The following is an 18796-nucleotide window of genomic DNA, read 5'->3' on the forward strand; positions in this document are numbered from 1 at the left end:
ATTTCCAGTCTTAGCAGCGCCATAGAAAAGTTGAAATATACAAAGGTAGTATCTACAGAAAGTCAAAACAAGAGGTCTAAAGCAGGGTCTCGTAAAAAAGAGGACAAGGTTTAGTGCTCTGTGTTGTTCTTACTTCTGCTCACCCTGCCCACTTCTTAAGAACTTAGTGCTGCAGTGAAACAGCATGCACCATTTATTCTCAACAGTTCTCCCAACCCCAATTATAATTCTGTACACATTTACCTACCTCACTTTGTGGATCCTGAATAACTTTATAAAGAGATGAAACCAGAGAACTCTTGTCTTTCAGATTTTTAGCATAGCTTGGTATAGATGCTTCTGGCACTGTCTAACACAAAACATTTTAAGACACAGTAAGCCAATATATGTTTCTTTGCAATTAAGATATTTATTTCCCCTTCTTCATATGAGGTATTCATCCTATTTTTTCAGGCTGTATTTTTCTTGTGGGCAAAAGTACCTCATAATTTTTTTTTTTATTAAATTTGTATACCACCCTTCAGCTGAAGATCATAGGGCAGTTCACAACATGAAAATACAAAATGAGGACACAAAATATATACCGGTAATAAAACAAACAGACTGATAACCTCCCTCCCACAAACTCATTTAAAAGGACACAGAATTTTAATCAGTCCACGCCAAAGACCTGGTTAAAGAGAAACGTTTTGCCTGGCACCTAAACTTATGTAAAGGTATATTCTAGCCATTCATATACATAGAAAAAAGGGGAAAGTAGAAAATGGGGAATAGAGGGAGAGTTTGAAGGACAATGTTCTTGCGAGAAAGGGTGCATGTATGCCTTTTGGTGGTGATATGGGACAAAAAGAAAGTATGAATGGTAATGTTGCAAAGAAGACTAAATTAGATAGAGATTTTATTTATCTATTTCATAAACTTTATATGCCACTTGATTGAGGTACAAAAGTGGTCTACAAAGAGAATAAAACAACAAAAGTATTGGTAGAAAGAAGTTAAAACTATTATATAAACATTTGAAAAAAACGGGGGGGGGGTCAGCAATAAACTAAAAACAATCAAACCACATATGAACATGCCACATTATCTGGGTAGGCTTGTCTAAACAAAAAATATTTTTAGCAGGAGCTAAAAAGAGTACAGTGAGTGTGCCTGCCTGGTATCAATAGGCTGGGAGATCCAAAGTGTAAGTGCTGCCACATTAAAAGATTGATTTCTTATGAATGCAGAACGGGTATTATGTGGCACCTATAACAGTGCCAGTTCCGCAGGTCAAAGTAGTCGAGTGGACATATATAGGGTAAGATGATATTGTAAGTAACTAGTCTGAAGTTGTTAAGGGCTTTATATACCGTACTATGAGTAACATCTTGAACCTGGCCCTGTACCCAGATTGACAACCTGTAAAGATCTCTGTGCAATGGTATTAAGTCCTGACAAGGTCTTGGGTTTCTGATAGGTATGACTCCCATGATGCCATTCTGTGAAGGATTCTATAAAATAGCTAATGTGTCCACAATATCCAAAAGGTTTGGGACCTCTGCTCTACACTATACTGGCTCTACTACTATGGATGATTGCTAGCATTTAATTCTTGAAAATGAATATTTATTTTTGAGAACCATATATTACCTTGTATTCCGATAACCATTCTTCTACGATCCCTTTGTCCACCGCCAACATCTTCCAACATCTGTTCTGAACTCTTCAGCCTTAAGATTTGGAGCAAAAAGTTTAACTATTATGCAATACACTTGTTTTCTGCAAAAGTGGAACCACTAAGGAGTAGATATATAGCCTTATGATGCAACCACTTACTCCCGTTTCCATAGCTATGCAACTCCTTTTTTTATCTTAAATGCTGGAATATTAAGAAGAGGGGGAAACCTATATTTTACTGAAGACCAGCAGATGTTCAGACTATACACATCTTCTCTGAAACCTTTAGATGTATATGAAAGCATGTCTCAACTTCTATATGCTAAGATATGGAAATGAATATATTCCTCTCAAATGTACAGTCTGCTGAAGTAGAATTAGTGGTGTAATATTTTCATTTCAATATTTTTCCAGAATCTTTTTTTGGGAGGAGAGTCATGAGACACCATCAACTCTGCCCCTCAAACTGGCAAGAGTAGTACACCAGATTTCACACAATACATTTTCAATTATGTTGACAGGGAAGACTGCCACAATTTTTTTATTTCTATCCACAAAAGGACATGCTAGGATTCTCAGTATCACCAGTTACATGGGAAATACACAGATTTATAACCATATGATGTCCACATGTATGAAATTACTCAACAGAAATTACTGGTTGTGGGGGGAAGCCCGTAAGATTCGAAGAAGATGTGTAGTGTAAAGTACAATTACCAAACAATTACCTCTGTTAAAGCTTTTGGAACCCAGTTCAACCAATCATTTTAGTCCTGAGTTTAAGGTACAACACACTCCATACATTTAAAGCACTGTCCCCCACAAGAAACTTGGGAACTATAGCTTGTTATGGGTGCTGGGAATTGTAGCTCCCTGTGAGGTAAATTACAGTTCTTATGACGTTTTAGTGAGGGAATATGCTTAAAACGTATGGAGTATAAGCAGCCCCAGGGCACTCAACATGCAAAATCATTCATCTAAGTACTACTTCTTGGCTAACTTTATTTTCATGAAGACATGTAATGAAATCCGGAAGGTGGAATATAAATTGTTTCCCTTGGAACTGAAGACAGCCACGGCAATAGAATTTGTCTGAAGAAACAACCTAACACTTTCCTCTTTGCTGTCTTTGGTTGCATAGGAAACCTTGACATCAGGTTGTTAGGTTCAGTGGAGACGCATGTAAAGTGTAATGAAGGCCACTTGATCAAGGCCTTTTTACTTTGAACAAACACTGATAATATCTTAGACAGCAAATCAAAATGTGAGCTTTAGGAATATTGAAGAAATAAATAAAACCAGACTCAGGATCAACTTTGTAGTAGATCTGGAAATGCACATCGGCTGACCCCCAAAGTCATGCCTGATGACTTTACAGGCTGCTTTATTAACTTTTTCCATAAGTCCCAACCCCAGTTCATGAAAAATATTAAATTCATAGCACCAAATAGCAACAACAAAAGTACCTAACTAATCGGGGTCCATTTGTTCAAATTAGTCTAGTTGCAGTCAGGCGGGGGAGGGAGGGGGGAAAGGAGAAATGACAGCATGTATTTCCAGAAGCCTAAGATGCATTAGCTCTGAGTTGTTCAGGAAAGCACAAGAAACCAAGAACTCTTGTCTGAAGTATATTTATAACTGCAGAGAAATGTGACTCATTCAGGAACACTAAATACTCTTTAGAATGCTTTTTCTATTATGGGATTGTGTTTAATAAATATGAGAACTGAAACTATTTCAACCTTATCTAGTAGCTTCTTGGAATGTTCTATACATTCCCTACTCTTCTTCTGGTATATAGTTACAAAGGCTCAAAGCAACTTAAAAAGCCATAATGCACATCCCTTTGTCAAAAGATGAAGGAAAGAGAAAATGTGTCTCTCCAAGTAGCTCATTATAATGTGGTTTATAAAGAGTATGAGTCATCCAACCAAGACCTTTTCAAGAAAATAACAGAGTATTATTTAAAGCAGAATGCTTTTGTTGTGCAATTGTGATGTCAACATACTACTTTTGGTCAATTTCACAAGTTCAGATCTATAGCAATTAGGAGAGAAAAATAGAACTAATCAATTTTCATGTACATGCTATTAGGTAGTCACGCAAACTGAACCTCCATAGGAAGTCCTGAATGTGAACAGGAAATTGCTTATCCCTGCTGATAAGCTCGGCAGTACTCAAGTTTTAGTGTATTTATGGTACTATTTTTTCTGGATTACTCCATAGCTTTTCCTATTATTTATTAAAACTAGACCAATGCAGCACCATGTTAAATAATGATATATATTATCTCATGCATGGAATCATGCTGAAAAAAATCAGTTGCATGTTCATTTATATTATATGATTTGTCATCTATCAATTTACAATTATAACAGCTGAAAATACTTTTCTTTCCCACATTTATCCTTCCTTATAAAGTCAAGCCCAATCAAATCCACTCCATTGCACTGTTTTGGAAATATATAAAGTAAACATACACAAAAAATAGTTCCACAGAACTCTAAATGGCTCTGCTGTAAAACTAAAGGCAAGCCAACCAAATCTGAAGGCAGGCATTCTTGGTTCCTCAGAAATGCTAACAATAGCAAACTGATTATTCTATATCAAAGAAGTTTGGTTTGCTTAATAATAGAAACTGTAACAAATGTTAACAGATTAACAACTATTGATGAAAGATCAAGCTGAGACTCTCCAATATAACTCCACTGAAATTTATCTGAGATAATTTTTTTTAAAAAAATACTTACTTTGAAATAATGTTACATTAATTTGGTACCGATGCAAGACATATAACAAGATAAAGTGAAAGGCCTTGTCTTTCATTATAATGTTAAATTGCACTATTAATTTTATCAGATGAATTATTTATGAACAATCCACAATTAAAATGAAGTTCATACAGTGCAGAAGCAAACATCCATTCAGTGCCAACAGCAGGAAGCTACAAAACAGCATGGTTTTAGTTGCTTCAAGTCAGACTACTACATGCAGATTGAAACCAAGTGATGTTTTTAATGAAAAGGTCAACTTTTTAAATTTAAAAACCATAGTGATATGTGATACCTTATTTTATCTCCCTAAGCCTATATCAAACAACTTTATGCTGTATTTGCTGGTAGACAGTTAATCTGTTTACTTGTCACAGTTTCAGTTAATGTTTGGCTGTTTTCTCACACTAAGCTGACTATACTATATTAATATTTGGAACACAGAATAAATATATAGTCATAATTACCACCCATTTATTATTCAAAAACAACAAGACAAGAGCCTTAGCCTACTGAAACTACTGCTTTTATGCTCCTAGAGTTTATTCCAGACATCTTTATACACTTAGGAAATAATTTCCAAATATTCCATCTACTCCAGCATCCTGTTTTCACACTTGCCAACCAGATGCCTAAGGGGAACTTTCAAGCTGAGTCTGAGCACAAGAGTATTCTTCCCTCCTGCAGTCTTCAGTACCTGGTATTTGGAAACCTCAAACTGTGGAGGCATAGCATAGCCATCATGGCTAGAAGCCATTGATGGTCTTCTCCATGAACTTGTCCAACACTCTTTTAAAGCCATCTAAGTTGGTGGCCATCACTGCCTCCTGTAGCAGCAAGTTCTATAGTTTAAGCGCTGCATGAATGTTTCCGTCATTTGAATCTTTATAGTAAAGTTTATTTTGAAAGAGTAATTTAAGACCACTTTCAGTCTTCCATGATTCTTGGGAGGAGTAAATCACCAACAGCCTTACAGAAGACTACATAGGTGATAATGAGGTGCAACAGTGGAAAAAGGAGGATTTAAGGAAAAGGAAGAGACCTATAACCTCTGCTTAGTTCCCAAAACAGTTCTATTGTTTCAAACTGGCCGGCAAATAGGCAATAATTCTCCTAACTAGATTAGAGGTTTGCTAAATGTAATAAAGAAAGTGAATACTGCAGGGGAGAAAAGCTTTTCACCTTCATCTTGAAAAGCGTAAGAAAAGCGATATGACTAGTATAAAAAGGAAATACTGATAATTTTCAAAGGGTGCAACACAAAACTGAAGAGACATTTTTCGGAGATTTGAATCTTACCACATACATTCTTGAACTATGAGCAAACATGTAACAGTTTCAGAAAACCTATTGCAACTCCACCCTGATTTAATACTCTACAGTGCTCTCACAAACACTGCACATCACAGAGCACAAGAATTATCATTTTATTGTCATTAAAATAGTGACTGACAGTCAAAGAAAACATATGAAAGCCAACTGCTTCATTTGCTTGCAAAATAGCCTTATAATCTAAATGCTACCACATTTCAGAGGCATACAAAGGGCTTGTTTATAAAACAGCTCCTAAGAATGCTGATTCAAGAACAAAAAAGCAGAAGTTGGGTGTGGTCAGCACCCTGTCATTTTGTACAATTTACAGCATACATTTTCAAGAATTATCAAGCCTATTTCCCCTCATACATCTAGTTTGAAAGGTTTTTCTATTGATTCAATTTTCACTTATGACTATAACTATCTGTATTCCTAATGGACTCTGAAGCTCCATTAGACAATTAGGCAAAGATCAGAACTATATTTTGTGAGGAACATGGCTTAGGAAAGGCAAATTATCCATGAGAGATATTAGAAGTAAATTGAACCATCCAGATTCACAACTTATTCACCCAGAAAAAGTCTTAGTAACCTACTTGGCCAAATGTAGCTGTGCTCCAATGCAATCCCATACATGTCAACTCAAAAGACCTACTGAGTTAAATGGGGCTTACATCCAAATACACGTGTACCGGATTGTAACTTTCATCATTTGTGAACCTGAAAGTAAAATGAAAATACTCTCTACTTGGTCATTTGCAAGACAATAACATTCATCATATGTTTGTCAGTCATTTACAAACTTGTCATGAAGAAATAACAGAACAGAACTGAGCTCAGCATTTATAAGGCCAAATACCTCATTTTCCCATGCACTCAGATTGGTCCCAGTGCCAGATTTACATATAAGCTAAACAAGCTATAGCTTAGGGCCACACTCTCTTGGGGGCCCCCCAAAAATGTAAAGGAAAAAACAACCTGGATGTACATTTCTAATTGTATTTCAGTCCAACAATTAATTGCTTTGATAAAATACATATTCTGTTATGAGCAAATGGCCTTAGTTACCTACTAGGTCCATAAATTACCATACAGAATATATTCATCACAAAAAAACAGTGACAATTTGTTGTTGACAAAGGACAACTGGACATATAGGCCCCATTACCTTCAGTAGCTTAGGGCCTCATCAAACCTAAATCTGGCCCTGATTGGTCCTAGTGCTATCAGTGCTTCTATTTCAACACAGGAGGGAAATCCTTACACAGAACACAGGAATGCCGTGCAAAGAAGTGGAAAGAAATGACAGGGCAGTCAGCTTGTGCCATACTCAAGGTTTCTGCAACACAGCCCTATGCCAGCTAGAAAATGCAACAAGCTTGCTTCTGGCTTTTAAAGGTAATCGGGCAGAGTAGTTTCTCTCAGGTCAACCACACAGGATGCACTCCAACTTAAGCTTCAACAGCTACAGGAGTGGAAAATAGGACTGGTCTAGTCCTCCACAAATAGAAATGCATCAACATAGGCACTTTTAAAGAAACTTTAAATTTTAAAATAGGGTATTAAGCATTAGCCTCCTACAGAAAAACAATGAAAATATGCATCACATGCTTTTGAAAGCTATAATGCATTGCAAGAATTTAAGGAAATCTTTATTACATCTGCTCTTCGTCCACAATTTTAAAATGAGTTATGGATAGTACACCAACACCAGTGAACATTACATTAATATATACACATGGCTCACAGTGCAGTTTGGCATCACTGAGGAAACCTTCACGCATACGTATGTTTGTACAAGACCTTACTAGTACATACTTAAGAGAAGTAGAACAGAAACAACTATCCAAATGTAATTGGCAAAGCAAACCCTAGCATTTAACTGAGCCAACGGGAATACAATATCACGTGAAAGCAAAAGCTCACAAATAAATGGTACCAGAATCATGTATGTCAAATCTGTTTTTGTCCACATTAAATATTTAAAATATCAATAAAGTGTGCTGCAATGCACTACAGAGATTAAATGTTCTTACACAGCTTTATAATGTTTATATAGTTTTATTTACATTTCTGCTTTGAACAGAATGTAGATTACTTCTAGCAGAGCAAATGTTTGACAACTGACTTTAGTGTTAATTTAATTATAATATTTAAAGTTTGTTCCTTTAATTCTGTTCTTCCCAATAGTAATTATGAGATCTATGCATAATAAAATTCTTTAATACAAATAAAATTCTAAATACAACAGCCGATTAAAGCTTTAAGATAATTAATATAGAGCAAAAAACTTGCATGTAATATTCTGGTTGTGTATTTAAGACTATACTGAATTAGCAAAACCTGTATGTTCTTTTCATGAAGAATAAAAATTCAGTGCAGGATCAAAGCATGACTGAAGACTGCAATATACAGTAGAACCTCTGGATGCAAAAAGGATCCATTCCGGAGCCCCGTTCGCATCCTGAAGCGAACACAACCCACGTCTGCGGGTCACGATTCGCTGCTTTGGCGCATGATGTCATTTTGAGCACAAGGGGCAAAACCTGGAAGGAACGCGCTCCGTTACTTCTGGATCACCGTGGAGCACAACCCGAAAACGCTCAACCTGAAGCTACTTCAACCCAAGGTATGAATGTAGAGCCAAGCAAAGTAATTACAGCAACATTATGGTCTGTTTTCCAAAAGCAACCCTGCGAAGTTCTCCTGTGCGGTATTTAAACCTCCCTGGTGAGTCTTCCTGAAAGCAATTTTATTTTGTTTTAACCCACAAAAACACAGAGAAGGAAGATAAACTACATATATTATATACGCCATTGTCAAATGTTTCTTTTAAAGAGTCAACTTTCAGTACCAATAAAAGAAATAAAACTGTGTTCAAAACAAACAAAATAATCTGTATAAATACAGCCAAAGTCACTGCTTTAACTGTTAGTTTTACAAGCAGTAAAATGATAGCAGGCCCCATCCTCCGTGAGCTGGTTTCAGTAGGAAGGTAACTCTGGAGAACAGAGAACAGAAACAGTAGGACAGTATCTATTTCAAGATGAGCTATAGTAAGAGTTGCAAGAGTTGTACAAATATTGTTTAACTTGGATCTCTTGTGTGGCATCATAAAGTTTGCAGCAATAAAAATTACAAACTATTTAAACACACTCCAGTGAAACACATAGGACACTAATGGGTTTTGGGGATGCATTAAGAACTGTCTTTACATACTACAGAGAATAAAGAGATTACAGGACTGCATTATGCCTATTGGGCAAAGATAGGATCACTCTCAAATCCTACACCAACTATAGAAGAATCAAAATAACCACTACAGTAGCAACATCCTTGCTCTGGAAGAGGCTGCTGGGGACAGACAAGAGATAGAGGGGAAAGAGAAGGTAGAACAGGGACACACTGGTAGGGGAACATAAATTTTAAAAGGGATGCTAAGCTCCCTAGGGATTCTTGTCTAGCACCAACCCTTGATAGTGTTTCACAGGTGTGGGCAATTTTTTTTCTGTTAAAAGCAACATTCCCTTAGGAAATTCTGTTGGTGGAGATAGTGGTGGGTGGAGCCAGAGACAGAATTTCTAGTCCTATGCAAGTCTACTCAGAACTAAACCCTACTGGGTTTCATGGGATTACTTTCAAATAAGTACTGTATACAGAAAATAATTTCTTTTAGTACAAACAAACCCATAGGGCCACAGTTCTAGAAAGCAAGAGAAAGTGTGCCACACACAATACAAAAGCCTATGAATTTCTTCTCACACTTTTCCCTGCCAAGCCATACAGTCAGGAAAAAAGTTTTTAAAAACCATTTAGCTAATAAAATACTATTCCTTCCAACTGAATACACTCCAAATGGTTTTTCATATGCATTGCTCTCAACCTACATATCTAGCTATCTCTTGCAGTTAGGAGCTCCTTCCTTCTCTCTGGCTGTGGCTTTTTCCATGGCAAAGGTGTTGTTTATAGCTGCTGCAACCCTTTCCTGTTGCTGGCTCCATTTGACAATTTCAACCCCTGTTTGAGCGAATGACTTAGAAAGCTTGATGATTACAAATGTCAGTTGTTATTATTATCTATTAAATTTCTAGGACTTGGTAACTACAAAGGTCAGTTGCTGCCCACCTGCCCATTAAACCATGGTGGCTTCTGACAAGGGAGGCAATCTGGACACTTCCAGACAGTATGTTTGTGCGCTGTGCGTGGGACCAAGTGGACTTGGCAAGGAACAATTATAATAGCATTTGTACAACAAGTACCCTATGCTGATGGGTGCTACTAATGTTGGGCATTACGTCTGTGCAATTATGTGATGATGAATGGTGGTGTTCGAGTTTCCAGTGATACTATGGGCACATTTGTAGATACATCTATACAATATTTTGATTCTAGAGTAGTTTTGGTGCTTTTGACTTTGCAGCTGGTGGCAATCGGAGACTCTATAGGTCCTTTTGCCACTAAAAAAAAGGTTTTAATTTTAGTATTCAAATATGGTAATTACATCAGGATTGGGGGATATTTATTCCCTGGGGTGTCTCATATGACCTACCTTACATTGTGCCATGATCTTTAAAAACATACTTGGTTACTATGAGGACTGTAAAGGCATTCCATTCCCAAAGACTCTGAGGGCATTCTCTCAAGTGTTGTTTATTATTATTTTTAAATTGCATGGTACAATAATGTGGGTGCCATGGTAAGGACAGGGAGACCCAGCTTTCAACGATGGCTCATCTACAAAGCTTCAAGAAATATTTCTCTCCCACTGAACATGGTGGACAAAATGGGAGAGGGAGAACTATGTATACTGGGGGGCACTGATGGATAGACATATTGGTGCCTGTGGGCACCATGCTGGCAATCCCTGATGCACATCACTCCCAAGCTCTTTGGAAAAAAGGTGGAATGAAAATCTAATTAGTAATTCCTCCACTGCACAGTGGGAATATATGTACCAGAGGCAACAGATAAGCAGGAGCTACCCATGTAACTGTAAAATATAGTCAAGCTTATTCTATATAAGCTTATTCTCTGTAAGGAATACTGCACTGGCTTTGAAAAAAACAATAATTTCAAAGGGTCCATTTATAGTAACCCCTTGTATATAAGAGGGCTACCATGATCAGTTACTATTAGGCAAATAGCCAACATCATAGTGAAATCTACTTCAATGAAATGTACTCCATAAATGCTGTTTCATTTTCTGTGTGTGTCTGGACTGCATGTCAAGTGAATATGCAGTTTGGGTGCCAAAACAAGCAGCCATTAAAATAACTATATTCTGTCTGTCCACTCTACCCTTTTAATGAGTGTCAGAATATATTTCATCTGCATAGTCAATATAAATTTTAATGCAGAATTCCCCATGCCTGCATTGTTAACAATTTGCATTTTTGATGTGTAAATTCCCTACAATGCATTCACAGGGCAAGCATTCATATTTTCAAGATTGCACAAGGAGACACAAAAACACACTAATTTCTGCACCAGAGGTTTAAAGGTTTGTGTTAGAGGTTTAAAAATTGCAACACTAAATATGTGCCTGAACCTGTTAAGCAGATTGAAAAAAAGCTACTGAGACAAATGATCTCAACTCCGCAGCTACCTTCAATCACAACAGACTTAAGCAGATTTAAATGTAATAAAAGGATTACAGGAAGGTAGCCTATCTAATCAGAAGACAGCAACATCAGATTTTAAGTTATGATCTTCAAAAAGCATGTAAAGTTTTAAGTACTTAAATAAAAATAAGAGTTCTTGAGCACAATTTCCAATAGTATTTGAGAAGTCAAGTTCTGACAGGAAAGAAACACTTTCCTTTTTATAGCAAGATTTTGAGATGCATGGCAGTGACCCCTAAAAGCAAAATAAGATGAAAGCAAATATATTAGTGAAAACTATAGGGACAGTCAGAGCAAGAATGTCTGTTAATGGTGATGAAATAGATGGTATGGCAGCAGTGCAACTTGTGTCTTACTGTTACTGAATGCTGTCCCATTACAAGGTAGATAGAACGTATTTCTACAGCATGCATATACAGTTATCCACTTTATTAATAACTGGCCTTTGAAAAATACCCTTGTGGTTATTTCCACAGTTTTTGTTAGGCCTCCTTGGCAAAACAGCAAGTTGCAGACAATTTAACTTTCGAATGAAGATGTCCTCAGTGCCAGCTAGCTTTCACTGCCTGTATACTAAAACTCTTTCATTTTTTTCCTTAATAACCAAAGATACCATCAACCAAATCTACACCCACTTCATTACTTTCGGGCTGCATGGATTCTGTGAGGGCAAAGCACTGTAAAACTACCTCGATGATCACACCCTTCTTCTTCTGCAACCCCATTTAGATATGCCAGCTAAGGATAACCCTTCAAGCAGTAGAGGAAGTGGGCTCTCTTCCGCAAAAGCTTATTCTACAATAGATGTGCCCGTCTTCAAAGTGCCACAAGACTGTCGGGTTTGGGGTTATTGTTTTTTGCTGCAACAGACTAACTCAGCCACCCGCTCTGGAAGTTCTGAGGACACTGGTTTTTCCCCCCCTAGTTGCCTCTGCGTGGAAACGGCCAAAAAAGACAGCAGCAGCAACAACAGCAACAAAAGAGTACTGTATTGTGGCTGGCACCTTAAAGGGTGTGTTTCGGTGCAAAGTGCTCGTGGTCTAAAGCCCCACTTTATCCGGCAGCCTTCCAAGGCGCCACGAGAATCCTTTTTGTTCTCGCCCGAGCACAGCTAACACCCTCTGGAATGTGCAGGGCAAAAGGAGGCGGCGGCGGCGGAGCTGCACGTTGACCCTGGCATGCCCCGCCATCCTCGGCTTGTTTACGCGGAGATCAGCCCCGTTGATATTAATAGGGCTCCCTCTCGAGTCATTAAAGGAGCGGATTGCAGGCAGAGCTCCGAGGACAGCCCTGGAGGCGCGAAGAGCCAACTATCCCCAGCCGACCCCCCCCCCCTTGATCGCAGCCAGCGGGCGTCGCGCCCAGCCACGGGACGGATACCCGTCGCCTCCCACAGTCCCGAGCAAGATCGAGGGGCGCCAGATGCCAAGCGGCCTCCCCCTCGTTTCTCACAGCGACCCGCCGCCGCCCACTCCGTTGCCGGCGCTTCCCCCGTTGTCCCCTCAGGTCGAGACTAGAGGGCGGCGGCCAGCTCCCTCGCGCTCCTGCCTGCCTTTCCCAAAAACAGAAAGGGGGAAGGAGAGGAGACGAAGAGGGCGGGCGGGGGTCTGCCTCGAGAAGGAGGGGGGAGTGGTTCAAACCTGCGACCTCGCGAGGAGAAAGGAAGCCCCCCGCACTCCATGCCGACGAGCCGTTAACTGAACTGCCCGCTCCTTCCAACCGTTCCAACGCTCCTTTTCCAACGGAAAAAGAACCAGTCGACGTTCAAATTCTTTTCTTTCCTCTTTTCGTGGCGGGGGCGGGGGACGAGGGAAGAAAGGAAGGAAAGAAAGAAAGAGGGGAAACCAAAAGTTCCCTCAGCGCAAGCGAGCGCCCGCTGCCCAGGCTCACCCGTCGTCCACCCTCCAGCGCCTCTCCGACGCCGCTCACCCCTCGCGGGAGCGATGCCCCGCTTCGCCGCTCAAAACGCTACTCGCTTAGGAGGACCATCAAAAGTGCAGGAAGGAGAAAGAAAGACTGACTAGCTGGCTGCCTTGACGCGGAGGGGGGCACAGAGCACGGCAGATGCCCGCACCGCCCAGCGAATCCGATTTCTGAGTGGCTCGACAAGCAAAACCAATCGCGACGCCGCAGCCATCTACGACGCCAATAGACGCTCTCCGGGAGGGCGGGGAATGCAACAAGTCCCGCCTTTTTATTCCTTTCCCAAAGGGGTGGCGCAACCCCGCGCCGAAGAGAGCTGAGGTGTGAGATGACAGGCGCGCGGTCCGAGATAAAGCTCGAGGGGCGGGATTTCGTTTGTGCCGTCATCGACTGATTGACAATAAAGACTACAATCGAGTTCCTCGGAGGTCAGAGGAGGTGAAGGTCTCCGTCCTTTCGATCGCCTGCTGCTTTGTGCCCGCCGGTCGGGACGCCTATGCAAGTGACGAATCTCATCCGTCCCCTGTCCGCAGCCCCACGTTTCACAGAATAATGAGGCTCAGTTCAGATTACTGGAATACATCGGATAATTCCAGGGACCCAGCCACAGAAACAATGCCCCCACTTTATACAAATTCGGCACCGCCTAACTCCACGACATGTAGCTTACCTCTCAGAGAGAGCAATTTGCCAGCCCAGCCACCATTCGATGGGCAAAGAAATGAGCTTTCAACCCCAGTGATCACTACAGCACACTTTCCCAAACAGGTAGCAAAAGGGGTAAATACAATTTCAGATTTCAACATACAGCTATTTGGTAAAGAAGCAGTGTCACCCCAAAGATACAGGCATGCCTGTAGACTCTTAATCTCAGGGTTGTGGGTTCGAGCTCCACATTTGGTCAAACGATTCCTGCAATGCAGGAGAGCAGAGTAGATGGCCTTCATGGTCACTTCCATCTCTACAATTCTATGATTCTGTGAAGACATGTTGTCTGAAATGTGTGGGAAAGGCAATCCCCTAGCCTTTCCCAATGTAAATTATATTTCTCAAAGGCTTGTTCTTTCACTTCTGAAATGCAAGAGCTCAGCACGATAACATCTAGTTATGGACTGCACACACCATCCTCATACAATTGTTTTATAACTGCATGCAGATTTAGGGTTGTTGGCACTTTGATAACAAAAGCTATATTGTTCACTCATTCCATTTCAGCTTGATGGCATGTGGGTATCTAGCACATATGACTTGCTCAACATCTGAAACTGTTAAGGTTCAAGAAGACTCGGAATACACTGCATGTCATTTTAACCATGGCAGCAACTCTCTAGGAAAAATCTGAAGACAAATCATTGAAGGAAAGAGACTGATCAGAGATTTCTTAAATTGACCCTTACTGGTCAATTACAAGCAATCCATTTGTGTTTCTAACACACCCTTCTCCCCAAATATCTCGGGGTGGGGCACAATGAAGCACACACCCGTGTGTGTGTGTGTGTATTGCCACAATACAAATGCACACAGGGCAGAAATTACAGAAACTAGGATAGCAAATAACAAATCCACAGAAAACCAAATACAGAGTGCCTGGGTTAAGAGTTAGGTTTCAGGCTGCTGGGGGAAGCCCAGCAGTGTAGATGTCAAACCAGTTGGAATAGGGTGGTATTCTACAATTGGGGTACCATGGCAGAGAAGACCCTTTCACTGGTTACTGCACAACAGATGCCATTCCCATATGGAGTCACTAACAAGCCTTCCTCATTATCTTAACTCAAGAGGCTGGTTGGTATGGAAGAAGGTCTCAAAGTATCTATAGATGCAAGCTATTTCTAGCTTTATAAGCCATCACAAACACCTAGTGGAAAACTGGCAGCCAATGCAGCACTTTCAGGACTGTCTTGATAATTGAATCCACTCAGTAACCAAGTAGCTGCATTCTGCACAAGTTGTGGTCCCTGGACCCTCTTTGCCATAATATTCATAGTAATCGAACTGTCTCATTAATCAATTCAGATTACCAGCACATCAGTCACTGCAGGGAAATTATCCCTGCCCAGGAACAGCTGTAGCTGATCAACCGGTAGCTGGTAGATGTTTCTAGCCACCAAAGCCACCTGGACCTTCAGTGGCAATGACAGATCAAGGCAAACCTCCAAGAAGACACACAAGCCATGCAGTAGTTACAATGTCGCACCAGGGCTGCAGAAGCCCAGGTTCAAATTCACACTCAGCCATCAAGCTTGCTGGTGACCTTGTGCCTGTCACCATCCCTCAGCCTTACCCGAACCCAAAGGGTTTGTGTGAGGACAAACTGGAGAGGGGATTATCATAGGCATAAGAACCTAAGAAGAACCCTATTGGGTCAGCCTATCTAGTCCTCCTGTTATCATGGAGGCAAACTAGATCCCTGCTGAAAGCCCACAAGGACATGAACACAGGGACGTTCCACTGTTCTTCGGCAATACTTGTTCTTCTATATGCTTGGCAATTTATATATTTAATCATGGTTCCAGCCAGTTTCCCCAGAACACTTGTTAATGTAAGTAGCCTGTGATTTCCTGAATTCCCACCCCTCTCCCAGATCTCTCTTGAATAATTTGTGTTATATTGACCACTTTCTAATATTCAAGTATGGATGTCAATCTCAGGAACAAGTTATATATATCTTGGTTAGAAGATCGAAAATTTTACATCTGTGTTATTTAAGAACTGTTGGGTAGATACCATCTAGAACTGGTGAATTGTTAGTTTTGAGTTATCAATAAGGCATCTCTCATCACCACTATTTGCCTAAGTCTTTCAGATTTCCTTCCAGATACATCAGTTCAGGCACAGGCTTCTGCCCTGTTTTCCACAATGAAAACAAATGCAAATAATTCCATTTCTCTGCAATCTCCTTTTCTTCCTTTAGCACACTTTTAATTCTACTGCCATCCAACTGCCTCTGCTGCTGAGCTCCTACTAATACAGTGGTACCTCGGGTTAAGTACTTAATTTGTTCCAGAGGTCCGTTCTTAACCTGAAACTGTTCTTAACCTGAAGCACCACTTTAGCCGCGATGCCAGAGCACGATTTCTGTTCTCATCCTGAAGCAAAGTTCTTAACCCGAGGTACTATTTCTGGGTTAGCGGAGTCTGTAACCTGAAGCATATGTAACCCGAGGTACCGCTGTAATATATTTAAAGGATTGTTATTGTTGGCCGTAATGTTTTCATCCATATGTTCTCTGAGCCCTTTTTTGAATTCCTTATTGTCGGCTTGCCTTCCCTTGCCAAAGTTGTGTTCCTTTTCGTTCTCATTTGGGATCACTTTAAAAGGTGTTCTGCCAACTTTTTGATTTTAAGAGCCAACAGTTTCCACTCTATGCTTCCTTGAGTTCCTTGGAAGAAAGGTAAGATATAAATGCAATAAAATAAACAGCAACTAACATGCACATGTCAGGAAGCCGGTAATTGGCCAGGCATTTGGCTCCCATAATATATGCAAAGTGCCTTAAGAGAAATCAAGAGGAGGAAGTTCAGTTGGCAGTACTAATTCTTATTCCAGGTTTGGGACCAGACCAATGGTAAATGGACAGAAGAGAACCACTTGACCTCACAAGGTATTAAGAAAACAAGTTGCAGAGGAACTGGAAAGGGATTTCAAGCTCATGTAAGATTTCAGCTACAAGCACAAACATAATATGCAAATCATGATGTACTAATTAGTAGCTTGCTTCCAGTACCCTTTGTCCTTCTTAACAACTTCCATCCCAGGTGAGGCCCTGGTATCTTCCCTTCAATACTGCAAATATTATCTAAATTATACCATTCATTAATTCTAGCACTTATGAGTGCCTTTGCACCCCCAAACTCTGTAACCCCAGAGCTGTAACAATATGTAGAACATGGCTGTAAGAGTACTTAAAAATTGAATTGAAAGCATATAATTGTTCAGTAGCAATGGTGTTTATTGCTGAACACTCTTAGGATCATCTTGTTCTTAGCAATGGAAACTGTGCCAGACTTTTGAATGTTTACTTTAAAAAAAATTAACAGGAAAGTCATGTGATTAATCATCCTTCTTTTGATCTTTTTGTATGCTTGGTTTTGGCCACTCAGGGGCCCTCCCCCTACCAGCTGACAGTTGTATGTATGAAATCTCTTCTTAGGATCTTTCAAAATGGAGAAAAAATAGATGATTATAGGCTTACTAAATCAATCATCAAGAAGAACCATCTGGCATCTCCCATCATGGATTTCTTTAACACATAATGATAGTGATTTTGGTTTTTCATACAAAAAAAAACCCCTGAAAGGTGGGTGGCCTTTAAAAAAATTAAGTCAATTTTTAATTTAAATATTTTGGTACAATATGAACTTTTTGAAACTTGTCATATATTATAACCAAGGGTATATTAACCCAAAAGAGTTTTTATATAACTGATCTTACACGAAAATGCCCTAAAGATTTAAAAGATTATTCATTAATTTTCTACATGCACCTATCTTGCAGTAGGGAGGATTAGCAAGGATTGGATGAGTCATTACTGGTTCAATTTAATATATGACACAGGAGCAGAAAAGTTGCAACTTGCCTGTAACTTTTCTCCTGACCTGGGTGTCTCCTTGTTGGAACTCATTTCTCTCTCTCTCTCTCTCTCTCTCTCTCTCTCTCTCTCTCACACACACACACACACACACACACACACATATATATATATATATATATATACACACAGAGAGAGAGAGAGAGAGAGAGAAATTAAGGGGAATTATTCATTTTCCATAGAATACATGTAATGTGCATTTTTTGCAAAAAAATAATCATACACATTTCTACTGCCAGTTTTCTGTAGTTTATTTTTTAAACATTCATTACTCACCTTTCCTTATCTATACAGCAGTTTATCATCTTACAACAGCCTCCATAGAATTTCAGTACCGTATCTAAAGGTGCAAACTTTCATAAACTTTGGCAATAAAAGTTTTAATGCAACAGTTTAGTGTTAGTGTATGGACTACCGGATAATTATGTAATATAGTCTTGCTCTTGCTTATTTAATTTTCCAGCCATAACAGCTGGGGCTTTTCAACACAGGATACAAAAAACTTCAGTGCTTTTCCATCGCAAAAAGAACCAGACCTTCATAGTGGATAATTTCAGAAGCCAGCCAGGGTCAAGAAGTACAGAGTTATATTTAATAAAAGTACACTGGGAAAGAGATAATTTTGGAACACATCTAGCAGAATTTCTCTGCCCCCTCTTTTCTTTGTCGTGCAAAGAGAATGCCATCAATTTTCAAGTGCTGCTGATGAACTACCTTCTAAGCAACAGAAAAATACAGCTCAGACTATACTGTACTGCTATACGCAAAACAAACCAAAGATTAAAAATCCAATTTATCCTTTCCTCTTGCACTATTTCCCTAATTTAAGCCCTCACCCCAGGATGGGAGTCTGGGGCATAGCTGTCAACCTTCCCTTTTTTGGTGGGAAATTCCCTTATTCCAGTGCTGTTTCCCGCTGC

At 39.8% G+C, this 18796-nt stretch overlaps 1 protein-coding gene and 2 long non-coding RNA genes across 27 annotated transcripts in view; 2 read left to right on the forward strand and 1 right to left on the reverse strand.

Moving 5' to 3' along the window:
* The window catches only part of LOC310690013, a 48788-nt gene extending 36794 nt beyond the window's left edge, over positions 1-11994 (forward strand). Inside the window, exon 5 of the long non-coding RNA XR_014517778.1 lies at positions 8109-11994. This is a non-coding gene — a long non-coding RNA (uncharacterized lncRNA). The remainder of the gene's footprint in view (positions 1-8108) is intronic.
* HYCC1 (hyccin PI4KA lipid kinase complex subunit 1) overlaps positions 1-18796 on the reverse strand; it is a 52245-nt gene that overhangs the window by 19064 nt on the left and 14385 nt on the right. For 9 of the 25 annotated variants that reach the window (XR_014517698.1, XR_014517699.1, XR_014517700.1 and 6 more), the window contains exons 1-3: positions 13256-13608; positions 1633-1712; positions 248-349 (exon numbers count right to left, since the gene is read on the reverse strand). Coding sequence is in view for 19 of the 25 variants with exons in the window: in XM_083468327.1 (XP_083324453.1) it covers positions 248-349; positions 1633-1683 (153 nt within the window). In the remaining 6 variants the exon portion in view is untranslated. Of the gene's footprint in view, positions 1-247; positions 350-1632; positions 1713-6340; positions 6465-12000; positions 12921-13005; positions 13170-13255; positions 13609-18796 lie in introns of those variants that run through there. The other 16 variants (XM_083468331.1, XM_083468343.1, XM_083468344.1 and 13 more) reach the window with 13 other exon arrangements.
* LOC310690032 lies at positions 14296-17627 on the forward strand. Its single transcript, XR_014517812.1, has 2 exons — positions 14296-14879; positions 14918-17627. It is a non-coding gene; the product is annotated as an uncharacterized lncRNA (long non-coding RNA).

Source organism: Podarcis liolepis, assembly GCF_965112155.1.
Source record: "Podarcis liolepis genome assembly, chromosome: 12".
Taxonomy (NCBI): domain Eukaryota; kingdom Metazoa; phylum Chordata; class Lepidosauria; order Squamata; family Lacertidae; genus Podarcis; species Podarcis liolepis.